Here is a 15,920-nt window from a genome sequence, read left to right as displayed (position 1 = left end):
TCTTTCCCCCCCTTGCTGCTTGAATTAGAGTGTTGACAACCCTGGGATTTCATTTCATCTCAAATGGTAGCATTGCTTCCATTTTCATCCATTATCCATCTTCTCCACATATTTTGAAACTCTGATCTACCAGAGAGATGCAAAATGTCATCAAATGGGTAAATACTGTACAGCACAAGAAGTGAAATGTTAGGAATTTATGCAGTATACAGAGAAATGAAGCATGTGTGTGTTGTGGGTGCACGTGTGTACATGGGCAGACCCGTCCTCTGTCATGAAGTGGATACCTAAAGACCCGGTGCCAACACAGCTCTTGCTTCTCCTCCCAGTGAACATGCTTGAAAGGAATTGGGCCGAATGGCAGGTTGTCATCTCCAACCTTCTCTCCTCTTTGTTTTTCTAGAAATTGCACATCTGCTCTTCAGTTTCTTTCTGATCCTTCCCCTCTAGTGCTAATTCCCATTGGATTCCTTGTCAGTGATGCCCTGTCTGGGAAGATCCGTGGGAAATTCAGTGTTCTGAACTGGCACCTTCATCACTGATGTAGCTGTGGCTCTTCATATGGGTTTTTACCTTCAACAATTACCATTTTAACTTTTGCGTAAGAAGGTCATTTTCAATTATAAATTGAAAATATACTTTTGGGGAATAGTTTCTCCCAGGGGAAAATAGTTCAACCAAATACAGATCTGTCATGGAGCAGATGGATCAGCTGGGTTCCTGCATGAGTTTGGGAATTGGCAGGTGGATGGGGAACTTGATCTTGTTCCTATTTTAAAACTTTGTTTACTGCCAGGTATTTGGTGGTTACAAAATCCATTGGTGAATTTAATGATCTGTTTAAATGTATGTGTGTTTTACTAGGTTGCCTTTTCATGTTAAAAAAAAAGTTAACCTGATGGTAACTGGCTTTCCTAATAGTTGCTTCAGCATACCAATTTCAAGTTATGAAGTGTTTCTAAAGTTACTCTGTTCCATGGCCACCGCACATGCCACTGGAGCCAGTCAGCTGTCTTGAAGATGTGCCATTTGTCATGAGGGGACCAAGAAGTAGGCTGAATGGATCAGCTCAGATCTATCACTAACCACTGGAAACATGATTCAAAATGCATTCTTCACTGATTCAGATTTATGTATTTTTGTAGCCGAAAGGTCTTTGAAACATTTAAAGAAGTGGAAGTAAGTGTATTGTGATCTTTAAAATGAATAGTAAATATCAAAATGACACAAAGAGTGAGTTTCTAAATGAAATATGATTTAACATTTTGTAATTTCCAAAGAAGAGTCATGAAAACAATGTCTCTTGAGTCCTGAAACAAATCGAGAGGCTCTAACACATGTATTGCAGGTGTCTATTTGGACAATAAGCCACTTACAATTGATGGGGGTACTCTTTGGAATAACTATAGTTGGACCTACTCTGATACCTCTAGTGTATTTCTATATCTTTGAATCAGAATAGAAGTTAAACAGGCAAGATCTCCACATAGGGATCCCTGGGCTAGGAGTCAAGCATTTTCTTTTTTAATGGAAGTAGGCATGCTTGGAGAGTAACCTGATTTAAAGCTGTCCAGAGCTTTGTCAAGATTAGATGGATTATCTTAGAAAGCAAATGTGTGTACAGAATGGTTAGGCAGTATTAGATAGCGTATGTTTTATGGAAAATCCAGCCTAGTGTGTTAGCACCGCTTTGAGAAATGGCTTCAAAGCATCTCTTTCTACGAGGAAGGGACTTGGTGTTTGAGTGCCTCTGCTTTGCCATCTACTGTTCCAGCATTTTACACATTCCTTATCATGACTCCATGAAGGTAGGTAGTATCATGCCCCACATACAGAGAACTGCAGTCTGTCCAAGACTGAATGACTGTTATTAATCGAGTGACAAAATTGGGATTTGAAAGCCAAACTGGTCTGAACATAGAATCCCTTCCTCTTTTCAACTGTGTCACACAAATTTTGCAGCTGGTCATAGTATGTTTTTGCAAGGTATAAGCTGTGAATGGTGGGCTTATATCTTAGTTTAAAAGGGCATGATTATTATTTACTTTGGCTGAAGAAAGTTCATTTGTTAATACTTTAATAGTTGAAGACAGAGTGGCAGCCCATTTTTGTAAATAAAATCATGCTGGAATACAGCCACACCCCTGTATTTCCGTATTGCCTGTGGCTGCCACAAAGCCTAAAATAGTTTCTGGCCCTTCACAGAAAAAAGTTTGCAACCCTTGTTCCAAGAAAAATATATAAAGGGATTCTCCTAGCAGTCCAGTGGTTAAGACTTCACCTCCCAGTGCAGGGACTGTGGGTTCAATCCCTGGTCGGGGAGCTAAGATCCCACATGCCTCATGGCCAAAAAAGCATAACATGAAAACAACAGAAACGATATTATAAAAAAATTCAATAAAGGCTTTAAAAATGGTCCACATTGAAAGAAATCTGTAAAAAAATGTATAAGATGAAATAAACTCCTACTTTTGCAGATCATCGTTTGTCTTCATGTGGGATAAACAAGTATTGAATTGATTGTACCTGGTCTCTAAATGGCTGGGGCGTGAACAATTGTCTTTGGTTCAGGGTGGTTTGTTTGAGGGCATCTCAACACATCTTTTTCATTTCTTGCTCCGAGGTGGTCTACAGTCAGAGCAATTTTAATGCAAAAGTCAGCATAAACTTTAGTCATGTAAAGCCTGTCCTGCATTCAGGTGCAGAACAGAAGTCTGCTAGTGGTTCTCACTGGGGGCAAAACTCCCCCTAGAGGCCAAATTGGAAACGAGGGGGCAGTGTTTTTGTTTCTAGTGTAATTTGTATTGATAAGTAAGTTATTATCACTGTCATTTTATTTCCCCTTTATCCTGGAGGTCAGACATTATATTGATGATTTTTTAAATTGTGGCTTTTTAAAAAAAATTATGGCTGGGTTGATAATATCCATAACTTTCATTACAGGCTAGCCAGAGGGGCTATACAGAAATTGGAGCATTGGGTCTGGGAGTATTGAGCAGCTCTGTCCTAAGTATTTGGTGTTTCCTTTTTTTCAAAATGGACTTCCAAGTAAAGAAAGCTCCCTTGGAAAAACCTGGGATTCTGGGCTCAGTAGCTGCTCACACATGACTTCTTGCTCGCTGGCAGCCTTTTGAAGTTGTTTTGCAGACTAGGTAGGTTTCCAAAGCTTTCAAGGGAGCCTCCAGAGAGAGATCACCCTTTAACTTTATTTAAACAGCAATACAGAGTAAGAAAGCACAGCAAATAAAATCCAAAGATGATGGACTGCGTGCCTTTCCTCACGGTTTGTACATGGCAAGTTCAGGAAAACCCCTAATCAAGGGCCATTGACGGCAAATTGGTGACCATGGCAACTGAGCTCCCCTTGGAGTTTAGATTTTGCTTACAGAAACCCAATGAGGTGAAGGTCAAATTTATTTTCCAATTCTACTGCTTTGAGATGTTTCCAGTAAGGGTAAAACTGGCCCTCATTTATTTGAGAGTGTTTACAGTTACATCTGCCGCAGGTGTTTTGTGAAATCCTATTTTTCATATGCAACAGAGAGGGGAGCAGTTTCTTAGTCTGGAAGAAGGACATGGGGTAAGAGGTCTTTGTATCTTAATTTGAAATACTGGGTTGGCGCAAAAGTGCATCCAGATTTTTGATACCAGCGTATGGAAAACCCCGAACGAACTTTTTGGCCAACCCAATATCTCTTCCAGCACAAAGTCTGTAATGCAGAATGTTAGTTCTTTTTGGTGCAAGTTTTTTATGGTGCTTCAGAGTGTGAGAAGTCAGTGCTGCTCTTCTGATGTGCAGAGCCATGGAGCCTTGAGCATCTTGGTTAACTGAGGGTTGGCTCTACCCCTTTTTTAAGCTTGCATACGTTTCTGACTTAAAGGAAATATTACGCATACAACAGTTCATTCATTCATGTAACGGATAGCTATTGAGTACCTACTGGCTGCCAGGCACTGTACCAGGTACCGTAACAGCTTTGTTGTTGAGTCGCTCAGTTGTGTCTGACTCTTTGTGACCCTATGGACTGTGGCCCGCCAGGCTCCTTCATCCATGGGATTCTCCAGGCATGAATACTGGAATGGGTTGCCATTTCCTTCTCCAGGGGATCTTCCAGACCCAGGGATCGAACCCACATCTCTTGCATCTCCTGCATTGCAGGCAGATTCTTTACCTCTGAGCCACCTGGGTTGGAACTGCAGCATTAAATAAAACAAACCATAATCCTTCTCTTCTGGGGGCTTGTGTTCTGGTATGCAAGAGGTGGAGAGTAATAACAGATTATCTGAAAGGGGGTAAGTGGTAGGTAAAGGAGATGGGGGGAGGGGTGGAAAGGGCAGAGAGACAGAGGGACAGGGGGAAGAGAGGTAAAGGGACACAGAGGGAGGGACAGAGGGAGATACCATGAGATCATTGAGGTTAGTTGTCTTAAATTTAGAGAGACACAACTGAGGCTATGTTGTGACTTTCAAGCTTCCCTGATAGGTCAGTTGGTAAAGAATCTGCCTGCAATGCAGGAGACTCTGGTTTGATTCCTGGGTCGGGAAGATCTGCTGGAGAAGGGATAGGCTACCCATTCCAGTATCCTGGCTTAGAGAATTCCATGGACTGCCGTCCATGGGGTCGCAAAGAGTTGGACACGACTGAGTGACTTTTACATTTTGTGACTTTCAAAGTTTTTTAAATGATGCCACCTTTATGTAGCTTTATTTGAAGGGGTTGGGGGTGGGTCCCCAAGATTGCTTGCCTAGATGAGTTTCCTTTACTGTTTTTTAATCTAAAACTCCTTCTCTCCTGAGATTGGGACCAGTCTCATTAACCTGCTTTCTTTAGAAATAGAAATCACTTGGACGCACTTGTCTGTGGGTGGAAAGGATACTGCCATGTTAGGAAACCTGTCTGGAGCTGGTCCTGCCTCAGACTCATGCCAGAGCCTTGTTGTACCCCTTCTAGGCTTTCCTGTCATCTTCTCTGTAATGGGAGAGATGCTTAGTTGTTCAGTTGTGTTCGACTCTTTATGACCTCATGGACTCTAGCCCGCTAGGCTCCTCTATCCATGGGAATTCTCCAGGCAAGACTATGGGAGTGGGTTGCCATGACCTCCTCCAGGAGATCTTCCCAACCCACAGATCAAACCCAGTCTCCTGCACTGCAGGTAGATTCTTTACCATCTGAGCCACCAGGGAAGCCCAATGGGAGAGGACTGGGCTTAAATCATCAGCAGTTTTTTTCAGGATCAAAAAGGATAGAAGTCTACCTTTGGTTAGATTCCTGAAATTAGCATATATATAGGGAATTAAGTGTCAATTTTCACTTTAAAGCCAGGGTAGCCCAGATTCAATGTTTTTTAAAATAAAAAGGATTAAAGCTGATCTTTAGGGGTTTGGGGCAAAATACACTATAACCAAAAGGGTACCTGACCTTTGTAAACTTTTCTGTATCTTTTATTTATTATTGAACTCCATTTAGAGCAACAGATATTTTATAGATGAAGATATGGATGCTTGATAAGTTAGAGCCAGCGCAGGGCCTGTGCTTATCTGTCTAGCACATTTTCCACAGCACTGCTCTGCTTCCCAGGCTCCTAATGACACAGTATTTTCATGTACTTTTTCAAGAGAAGTTTTATAGACTTCCCTGGTGGCTTAGATGGTAAAGCATCTGCTTGCAATACGGGAGATCCAGGTTCGATCCCTGGGTTGGGAAGATCTCCTGGAGAAGGAACCCACTCCAGTATTCCTGCCTGGAGAATCCCAGGGACGGAGGAGCCTGGTAGGCTACACTCCATGGGGTCGCAAAGAGTTGGACACGACTGAGCGACTTCACTTCACTTCACTTTCACTTCACCACCAGCCATGGCACTATACTTGTAGTAGTGAGCTTTCTTCCTAGTATTTCTGGGGTCAAGACTAATGTGTAGAAGAATTGCTTATGGCATCAGTATTCAGTTGTTATCCTCGCATTATTTAAAAGAATGCTAATAATTTGTTAACAAATATACCAGGCACTGTTCTAAGCCCTTCAGTATATTGCTTCATTTTGCCCAACTGTGCTGTAGTAGGATAAAGGTAATAGCAACCAAAGCCCAGAAAAGTGAAATAATCTGCTCAAGGTCAAATATATGAATTGCAGAGTTGGGATTTGAACGGAGTCAGCTCAATACTCATGCTGTCCAGCATCATGCTGCTCCAGCGTGTGTTCATTTCAGGGGTCCATTGGAACCCTTCAACAAAGAGAGGTTCATCTCATCATGGAACTAACCCATGTTACCCAGACCCTTGGATTTCTCAGTTCTGCACTCAGTTCAGCTTTTAATAGTAGCAGTTTCTAGGATAACGCTACATATGAAGACTTTAGACATAAAGACAGCACATTATTTGATTCTGTTTATATGAAATGTCCAGAATGGGCAAACCTGTAGAGATAGAAAGCAAATTTGTGATTGAGGCTGGGGGAATGGGGAGTGACAGTGACTATTAATGGGTATGGGGTTTTGGGTGGTGGTGGTGAAAATGTTCTAAAACTGATTGTGGTGGTGGTTGTGCAATCCCATTAAGTTGTTCACTTGAAACGGGTGTGTTGTATGGTATGTGAGTTATAGCTCAATTAGGTAGTTAAAAATAAGGAAAAAAGGAAGACTTTTCTCTCTTATATTTAGTTCATTTTAAATTGAGTTTTTTTTTTTTTTTTAAATGAGGATTGAAGAAAACAGGAAGATTTATCTTTCTTTTATGGTTTAGAAACAGACTGGTGAAGACTGAGTCGATTATATAGCCCAGTGTTTGAAATGTCTTACATTTACTTGACATGTTAATAATTTAACATGTGTTTGAAAATGTTGACTTATAAAAATGTTAGAGCATATGATTACTAAAAGTAATTTTATATCTTAATTAAAAAAATCCCCAAAATATGTAATATTGTTTAGTTGATAGAATAATTTCAGGGCAGAAACATCTGACTTTATCTATCCAGTCCATCTCATCGACTCTGCTGTCTCAGAGAATAATGGGTTATTTTGATTGGATTTGAATTTATAGTTAGAGTGGTTTTTCAAGGCTATTTTGCCTGAATTTAATTCATTCTAGAGTTATTCATTAATCTTTTTTAAAAAAGTTATTTCTAATTTTACATTGTGCTACCTCTTAATGGTATCAGGTTTTTTAAGTTTAGTATTCCTTTGTATAAAGACATATTTTATTTTCCCCTAACTGTTCATGTTTCAGCCTCAGCAGTTTCCTAGTTCCAGTGTTTTGGGATTTGGTGAACCAATATACAAGGTCACAGTGTAGTGATGTTTCACAGTAGTATGTATTTTGCACATAATCAGTCACTCATTCACCAAATAGTTACAAATGTCATTGTGTGCCAGGAGATAGCCATGACCCAAAAGGACTCCCACCCTTGCCCTTGGAAAGCTGAGCTCTGGTGGGGGAAGCCCAGAGTCGCTAATCTTGAAAGATTGTTCTCACTTGGCGGTCTCACTGCATCTTTGTCCTGATGGGTACCTTCATCTGCATCTTTTGTCACCTTTCTCAGGCATTTCTTTAGGACACTGACCAGCAGCACACAGCTATCAAATTTCCAAGTTTTGTGCCAAGTGGTAGTAGTGTTCTCCATGCCAGATTTTGTTAGTTGGTCTTTTAATGAGCCCAGCAAAAAAAAAGAAAAAAAACTATAAATGTTCACAATTGTCTTGCTAAATTGAGTACGGTTTAACCACCAGTGACTTCATATGTATCTCTCTCTCATTAACTTTGATAAATAAAATAGCCAGAGCATTGCTTAGTTTCCTGTTGTTGCTATCATCTTCAAAAGTAACCCCTGGGTTAACAAGCTAATTGTATGTGTTCTGCATATGATGGTTTCGTTTATGTCTAAAAAAAAGAAAGAAAGAAAGTGAAGTCGCTCAGTCGTGTCTGACTCTTTGCGACCCGATGGATTGTAGCCCACCAGGCTCCTCTGTTCATGGGATTTTCCAGGCAAGAATACAGGAGTGGGTTGCCATTTCCTTCTCCAGGGGATCTTCCTGACTCAGGGATTGAACCCAAGTCTCCAGCATTGTAGGCACACGCTTTACCATCTGAGCCACAAGGGAAGTCATTTATGTCTGAACTGGGATGAATATGCCTTATTTAAATGAAATATATACATTCCCTAGAAAATGCTGATTAAATCAAATCCTACGAACTTGATTTCCATCAAATCCATGCCACTTTAACTTGCCTTAATTGAGAGAAGACAGAATTATTAAAGGGGAAAGAAGTATAAGTTCAACGGTCTGTCCTTTTTATCTCTCTGCTTGGCTGTCTCTTAACTGTCTTTACAAATGAAGAAGTATGGATGTTTGAAGCCTGTTGCATAATTAATAAACATTAAGTTTTCTCCAATGACAGAAAGGCGTGTGGTGTCTTCTGCTGAACTCCCCCTTCTCTGTTTCTTCACGGTTCCCTGCGCCTTCACTGGAGCTCTTTCCCATGAGCTGTGCTGTGGCTGGTCCTTCATGTGTCTCATTCCTGTGAGGGAAACGGGGCCTGTCAAGTGTCCTCCTGTTTGTACTCAATTGCAGTATGTTTGAAATTGCATACGATTTTGTTGATTTCTTGAATTCATTGTCTTTCTTGGCAGAGTTTCCAGTATGGCCTCAGCACCAACTTCCAAATATAATTCACACTCCTTGGAGAATGAGTCTATTAAGAGGGTAAGTTGAGTTTTCAGATTTATTTATACCTCTTTCTCTGCATTTCTCTTTTCATATTTGAATATTAGCTGCTCATTCTGGGTTTCTTGAATTATTCATTTCATTATTCATTCACATAATGCAAATTCTTTGATACACATAGTTTTATTTGTTAACCCATCTCGTTCCGTAAAAGACAGACTACTTTAGGTGTGTTCAGTGAGCTTTGTTTGTAAATCCTTTCGTATAACTTCATTTTTGAGAACCTCTGACTTGTGAACCACTGCCAGACATTACATTTAAGATACTAGGCAATCTCTTGCCCCTGAAAGCTTTCTGAAGAAGAGTTCGGAAGACCAGGGCCCACCAAGCAGGATATTAACACCTTCCTCAATATTGCAGGAGGCATTCCTGGCTGAGAACAATCTGCCTTGCCCTCCTAGGTATAAAATGCTCAGCTTGCAAGCACTAAAGCATATTGAAAATTAGCTAGGAATTTTTATTTTGTACCTGAACAAAAAAGGATAAAACCACTAAAAATCCAAGAAAGCCACCCTCTTTGACAGCTTATCCCTCACCTAAATACAAAAGCCGCACTTCCCCTGTTTCATACGACTTTACATGTGCATAGCCCCTGATAATTTTCAGAAGTGTGCTTGTGTAGTTTCTTTCACTTAGTATTCACAAAACTCCTTTGAGGCAAGGATTACTAGCTTCACACATGAAATGATTGCAGTGTGACTTTGGAAAACAACTAGAAAAAAAATGAATGAAAAATAGCGATTTACAAAACCCTTTTCCCAAACAGATGTTAGTGATGTGTCTGGCACATCCTGGAGTGGACACAGGCAGCACGTCATTGGCACTTATCCACTGGGGCAGCTGAATAGATTGAAAGACTCCTTTCCCAGGCATCCAAGTCACATGGCAGATTAGCCTCGCAGAACTCACCTTGGCTAGTGGTTTATACTGCCTGGTTGGCAGAGTGGCTGCGGTTATTGAATGAGAATACCTCAAAAGGCAGAAGGCCTAGAGATGTAGTAGAGTCACATGAAGAATTTGTGTGTAGATGGTTTCCAAGGCCCTGGTTGGCTCAAAAGTTCAATGACAGGCCTCCTCATCCTCTTTATCTAGTTACTTACGTGAGAAAAGAAGTTAGTAAAATAGAAAACCCAGTGTTATTTTCTGACATATGAGAATATGCTGTAATTACTGTTGCTCAGTTAAGGCTCCATTGAAATGAAGTTTTCATTCCTTCGCTCAACAAAATAGGACTAAATAATATGGAAAAAAGCTGCCACAATATATGTGTATCTATAGAATATACTCAGTGAATTCTGTCTTAGTGGGAAATAGTGAAGGACAGGGAAGCCTGGTGTGCTGCAGTCCATGGGGTCGCAAAAAGTCAGACACAACTTAGTGGCTAAACAACAACATCAAATACACTTAATATTCATTTTTTATCACTTTCCTGAACACTGTTAACTGTAAAGCACTTGGAAGGGGTGTTTAATTAATATCACTGAAAAGTGTGCTAATGTTAGTTACAGACTAAAAGTTAACACAGCTAATGAATGTTGAACGCTAAGTTGTATTTTTTAGTTGTTTTGATTTTCTGTGCCAATTTTCTATAATGGTCACTATGTCTCTAATTTTTTTTATTTGCAAACAATATTTCTGGTTAGTTGCTTAATATCCTGTGCAAATGTCATGTCCTTACTTCTGATGACACTGTTTTGTTTCCAGACTTCTAGGGATGGAGTTAATCGGGATGTGGGAGAAACTCTTCCTCGACTGCCAGGAGAGATTCGCATTACTGGTAAGGCCTGTGAGGTTAGGATTTTCATAGATTGATGAGAGTTCTAGGAGGGCCAGGTGGCTTCAATCCCTCTGACTCTTTCGAAGTCACTTTTAGACAAATAGGCTAGCTTTGTTTAAAAGTGTTAATGTAGTGAGAACTCTCTGCATTTGTTTCTTGATCAAAGAGTTCTCTCAAGCTTCATGCTCTCCATGACAGTGATATTTTTTTTCTCTGTATCAAGTCAGAATTATTTTGGAAAAAAAAATGTGGATTATATCTTTCAAGTCTCTCACTAGAGCTATAAGCTCTTATGGTTTAAGGTTATAAGAACAAACTGGTAATAAGATTTTACAGCCCATCATATATGCTTTAAAACGATCAACTTTGAGACTTAAAGTCCAAGTACTCTCTTCTTTGAAATATAAGGAGACATATTGGTTTAAAATATCTTTTATTTGCCAGATAGCTAAAATTAGAAATGTTGATGTAACATTCTGATTTTTGTCTTACTTTATTCATTGTAAGTTCATATTAAGAGAAAGGTATCTACTTTGGAAAGACTAGATCATTCTGGCTTAATCCAGAAGCACCTGACAGCTTCTAAGCAAAGTGCTAAGATTGTGAGCATTAACATTTTTTTTTATTAGAGTTGACATCCCCATTTCAGATTCCCATTTGGTGATGATACAGTTACCACTGCTTCAGAGAACCTTTTGGTTTATTTACTAAGATCTGGGTTGTTTAGCTTAAATGACTGAGACCATGGTGCTAATCAGATTAAGGTCATAGATATGATACCTATATGAATGAGTTAGCCATGCACAACGAGAAACTACTCCATGTCCACAGGCTTGCACACATGATCCTAGTCTTGAAAAGGAAGTGGGTGGCATGTTTCCATCCTAATTTGTGGATAAGAACAAGGAGAATATCTTACTTTTGATCATCTTCACATGTGAAGTTTTAGTTCTGTATCAGTGTTAAAACCTTCACAGAGGTAGTAACTGATTGAGTTAGCATGAAGTAGACTTACTGGATATTTTTCATTTAGCACCCGAGGAGAAAGGGGTTTCAAAAATTATTATAAATAAACAAACAAATGCCATTAACACATTCAAGGACATCCTTGAAAAATAAGACAAAGATACATTTTATTATAATAACTCTCCTGATTTAGTTTCTCCTTATGTTTGATTCTACCAAAGATATACTAATTTCTTGGCCATCTGTTTCATATCACTTAAATGTGTGACATGAATCTAGCTCCATTCTTCTCTGGACTATTAAAAGAGAAAGAATAGACTATAGAAACATTTCTGCTGCTGACAGTCATTTATTAAAAACATCGCAGTGTTTTGTGTGATTGGAGGTTGGCAAACCTCAAACCCAGTCCGGGAGAGAGTCCGTGAGACTGTCCTGTGTGAATTGCCACCCTCTGGTTGAAGCCTGCAGTTCAGTAGTTACCTTGACAACCACCGGAAGGTAGCAGCACCGGTGCCCTTATTCACTTCTGCTCTCTAGCTGTGAGGGTCTTGTCCCTAGGTAGTGGCAGCATGGTGGGTAAGCTCAGGTGATATGTGCCCCACCTCGTTCTCCCTCAGCTCCACTCTACCTGGCATGGTAATGTAGAAACATTGCCAGTGCTTGCTTTAGACCTTTTCAGTGATTTTTTAAATTGTAGTTATTCTTAGCCAAATAGTTTATATTAAAGTAGTGCCATTTGTTGTGTATCTTGGTATATATTTCCATTATTTTAGGGTACTTTTTTTATCTTAATAGACAAAGAAGTTATTTACATATGTCCTTTCAATGGCCCCATTAAGGGAAGAGTTTACATCACAAATTATCGTCTTTATTTAAGAAGTTTGGAAACGGTAAGTAAAATCTAAGACCATAAAGATGACCCTAACTGTTAAAGATAATGCTAAACTGTTTCTCTTCTACCTTGCAAGATTGACTGTGGATCAGATTAACATGGGGGATATATTTGCTTCTCAACTCTTAATTTTTGGCTTATGCAAAGCTCATGTAACACTAACACCTGTAAATGTAGGAATAGAGTGAATTAAAATAAGTCTTGTCCTTCATAATATGAGGAGGGGGATTTGGTAACTGTACCTGTTTGCTCATTTGGCGAGATTCCTTAGGCGGGGAATAGTGGTTCTTTACCAGAAGCACCGTTGAGAACCACTTGGGGTCACTTAGCAGCCATTACAGATGCTGTGAGATACTGCATCCAAATGTCCAGGTCTGTGGTCCAGGCACAGTGATCATTTTTTTTTAAAACATCACAGACAAGGATGCTGATGTGAGTCCCTTGTGTAGGCCCACTGCTCTAGAATTTTCCAAGTGTTCAACTACAGAACACCAGATAGTGGTTTGGAATTAGGATGTCTGTGGTGTGGCTGAATGCCACTCTACCTGTTATTGCATGGCATTTCAAGGAATGTTCCACTGATGGAACAATGAGTTGGACATGAGATGCTCCAGAAGGGAAAGAGTGAATGAACAGCTGCTATGGCTGTTCTAGAAGGGCCTATGGTGAATGTGGTGGGTTCCTGTTACCCAGGCCAGCCCAAAGGGGCAGTTGTATTTTGATGAGGTGGACCAAGCAGGGGTGAATAGGTCTGGGGCACATGAAAGAGGAGCCAAACATCCGCTTATAAACAGGAGATGTTGAGACTGTTGGGGGGAATCTAGCTTTGGTTTTACTGCTTTTACCCCATAACTTCTTTTGAACAGTTCTAATCTGGATTAGTTTGCATCTTTTGATTTTTAAAAACATTATTTTCATTTTTGTGTCCAAATTCTGAAAAGTGCCGTTTATTGCTCTTATTGCCTTCGCTATGGGAGCCCACTTCTTTCGTGTTTCTAGGTCCACATGGTCCTGAGATTTGGTCTTTTATTTTTGTGAATCTATTCAGGCCTCTAAGTAAGAGTGAAGCTGAGCACATGTTCTAGTTTTACAGAATGTGAAAGATTCTGAAACTTAAGAGAGCAGTGAGCCGAACGTGGGTAGCCGTTCCCTTCTCCAAGGGATCTTCCCAACCCAGGGATTGAACCCAGGTCTCCCGCATTACAGGTGCATTCTTTACGCTCTGAGCCACCAGGGATGCCCTCAACCCTTGGCAGCAGTTGTATTATAGAATTAATCATTTGAACAGGTGATTAAGTACCCAGGAAAGAAACCCATTGGGAGTACTACTGACACATTGCCTGACCCTGACAAAGAAACATGGTGGCAGTACACTTCGGTGGAGTTATAGACTGTGTAACTGGCATCAAGCCTTTGACTCAGAAGGTGGTTAAAGGGAAGGGGAAGGGATTTGAAGTAGTTTTAATCTAAGATATTGAAGTGAAACTACCAATGTAAAATTTAGTGTAGGTAACATTTAGTTCATAAAAACCAGTAGTATCTGTGAAGCATGGAAGAGGTCTGTCTTTACAGGGGCTCAAGCTTATCTGAGCCAGTAATCAGGTGGGATGGATTAAAAAGTTAACAGACATATAGGCTGAACTAACTATAATACAGTACAATACAGTATAATACTGTATTATACTACACAATATAATATGGCCAGCCAAAGTGAGACTCATTCTGTACAGCTCCCAAGTGTCAAATTGGGACACACTGAGAGATTTTATGCTAATGTATGCGATAATCATCAAAAATGAAATTAGAGCAGGTTGTTGACCAGCCACACAGGCCCGGTTCCATTTCGTGCTGTCACTGTTGATGAACTGGGGAAATTATTTAAACTGCAGTGCTGTGACAGGATTGTGTCTGTTCTGTGATCTCAACTGTGGAAAACAAACAAAAACTGTATGTCAAAAAGAGAGCAGAAAGAAATACACCAAGAGTGTTAATACTTGGGATATTTGAACATGCTTGTTTCCCTCCTCCCACTTGGAGGAAGAAGGCATTGGATGAACTCTTAGCTGGCATTATTTATTTTGTCATTATATGGCACTCCAGAGGCCAGGGATTAGCACGCAGTGGGTGAAGAAAAGACCCACTTGACACCAACTGCTTATCTTTTTCTTCTTTCACCAAGTTTTATATAAACATTTTGACCAATTGGCCACAGCATTTAGTCCAAGTATAAAAGCAAGCAGCTAGTGGCAGAAAACATAGTATAAAGCAAGCCATTTGGGTGATTATGCAGAGGCCTCAAAACATAGTCATCATAGTGTCTCTCAAAGTCCTAAATATGAACATTAATTGTGGATTCTGCTGCAAAATGTGGATGTTTCGTGTGTATTTGACAAAGAGCCGTCATGTCCCTGGCCTTTGGAAGCGGACACCTGGGTGGTTCAGGTATGTAAACACTGCAGTGGGAGCACGGCCAGACTCGGGAGTCAGGTGTCTTGTTTCATCAGGTGATGTCCTGGGCTGGTAGATACAGTGGTCTTTGGGCTGCCACTCAGCCGTCTTCAGCTGGGCCTCCTCTGGGGTCTCCCTACTCCACTCTGACTGGCTTACTGGAAATTCTTGATGGATCTCTGTTGCCCACAAAATAAAATCCACTGTCCATCATGGGACAGAAAAATCCTTCTGAGTTCTCTTGCCTCAACTCACAGTGCTTCTCCCTGTGCTGTCGTCTCTTCCCTGCCTGCAAGGCCCTCCTGGGCTGTTCTTGCTGTGCCTGGATGCCCTCTTGTCCCTCAGAACCCACTCAAAAATCATGTCCTCCCTAGAGCCTTCACCAGCTTCCATCATAGCCCTCACTCCCTCTCTGTGTGCCTGTTCCGTCTTAAGACTTACTACTGGGTACCTCCCCTGCCCACTCTGAACATCTAACATCCCTCCCCCTCCTCCTCTCCCCCTTTCATGTTTATTCATTTCTTCACTGTCTCCTACTTTATATATTTTACTTCTGGCCTCATTCTGGTCTGTCTGAGGCCAGGGATGCCTTGTGTCTTTTCACTGCTGTGCTCTTGAGAACTAGGACAGAGCATGGCGTGTGGCAGTGAAGGATTTCAGCCGTATCTATGTGCCAGTGTCTCTGTGGCCATCAGTAATGGGGAGTCCTCCTGGTCCTCCGTGTAGACAGGAGGTACTCAATAGCATTGTGCTCTAAGTGATGGGGAGACAGCAGGCAGCGTGGATGGCACTAAGTCATGGCATCCTGAACACCACCATTGCTTTTGAGTTGAGAAATCCTGTTGCCTCCTTTTGACCTTGAGGGTGCTCGAGGTTGGGCTTGGCTTCGATCTCGTGACTCCAGTAGGGCTGGTTAGGCCTGTAATACTCTTGTTGTCTGTGGACTCCCGGAGCAGCACCACTTCCAGTTTCCCTCTCAGGAGTACTTCAGCTCAGGTGCTCAGGTTCATGAACAAGACAGGTTAACCCTATGTTCATGCAGGCCGCTGTATCTTCATTCCAGAGACACTCAGCACCAGGGTGAATCTGCCATGGTGCTGGGTGCATAACACAGGGA

The 15,920-nt window shown here is 40.9% G+C and overlaps 1 protein-coding gene across 4 annotated transcripts in view; it reads left to right on the top strand.

Moving 5' to 3' along the window:
• Window positions 1–15,920, top strand: part of MTM1 (myotubularin 1) — a 92,423-nt gene that overhangs the window by 14,584 nt on the left and 61,919 nt on the right. For 3 of the 4 annotated variants that reach the window (XM_027533957.1, XM_027533955.1, XM_027533954.1), the window contains exons 2-4: window positions 8,627–8,699; window positions 10,425–10,497; window positions 12,259–12,353. In XM_027533957.1, coding sequence (XP_027389758.1) covers window positions 8,637–8,699; window positions 10,425–10,497; window positions 12,259–12,353 — 231 coding nt within the window. In that variant the 5' untranslated portion in view covers window positions 8,627–8,636. The remainder of the gene's footprint in view (window positions 1–8,626; window positions 8,700–10,424; window positions 10,498–12,258; window positions 12,354–15,920) is intronic. The other variant, XM_027533956.1, reaches the window with a different exon arrangement.

This window comes from Bos indicus x Bos taurus, chromosome X (genome assembly GCF_003369695.1).
Source record: "Bos indicus x Bos taurus breed Angus x Brahman F1 hybrid chromosome X, Bos_hybrid_MaternalHap_v2.0, whole genome shotgun sequence".
Taxonomy (NCBI): domain Eukaryota; kingdom Metazoa; phylum Chordata; class Mammalia; order Artiodactyla; family Bovidae; genus Bos; species Bos indicus x Bos taurus.
This window is presented reverse-complemented; position numbering and strand designations above follow the sequence as displayed.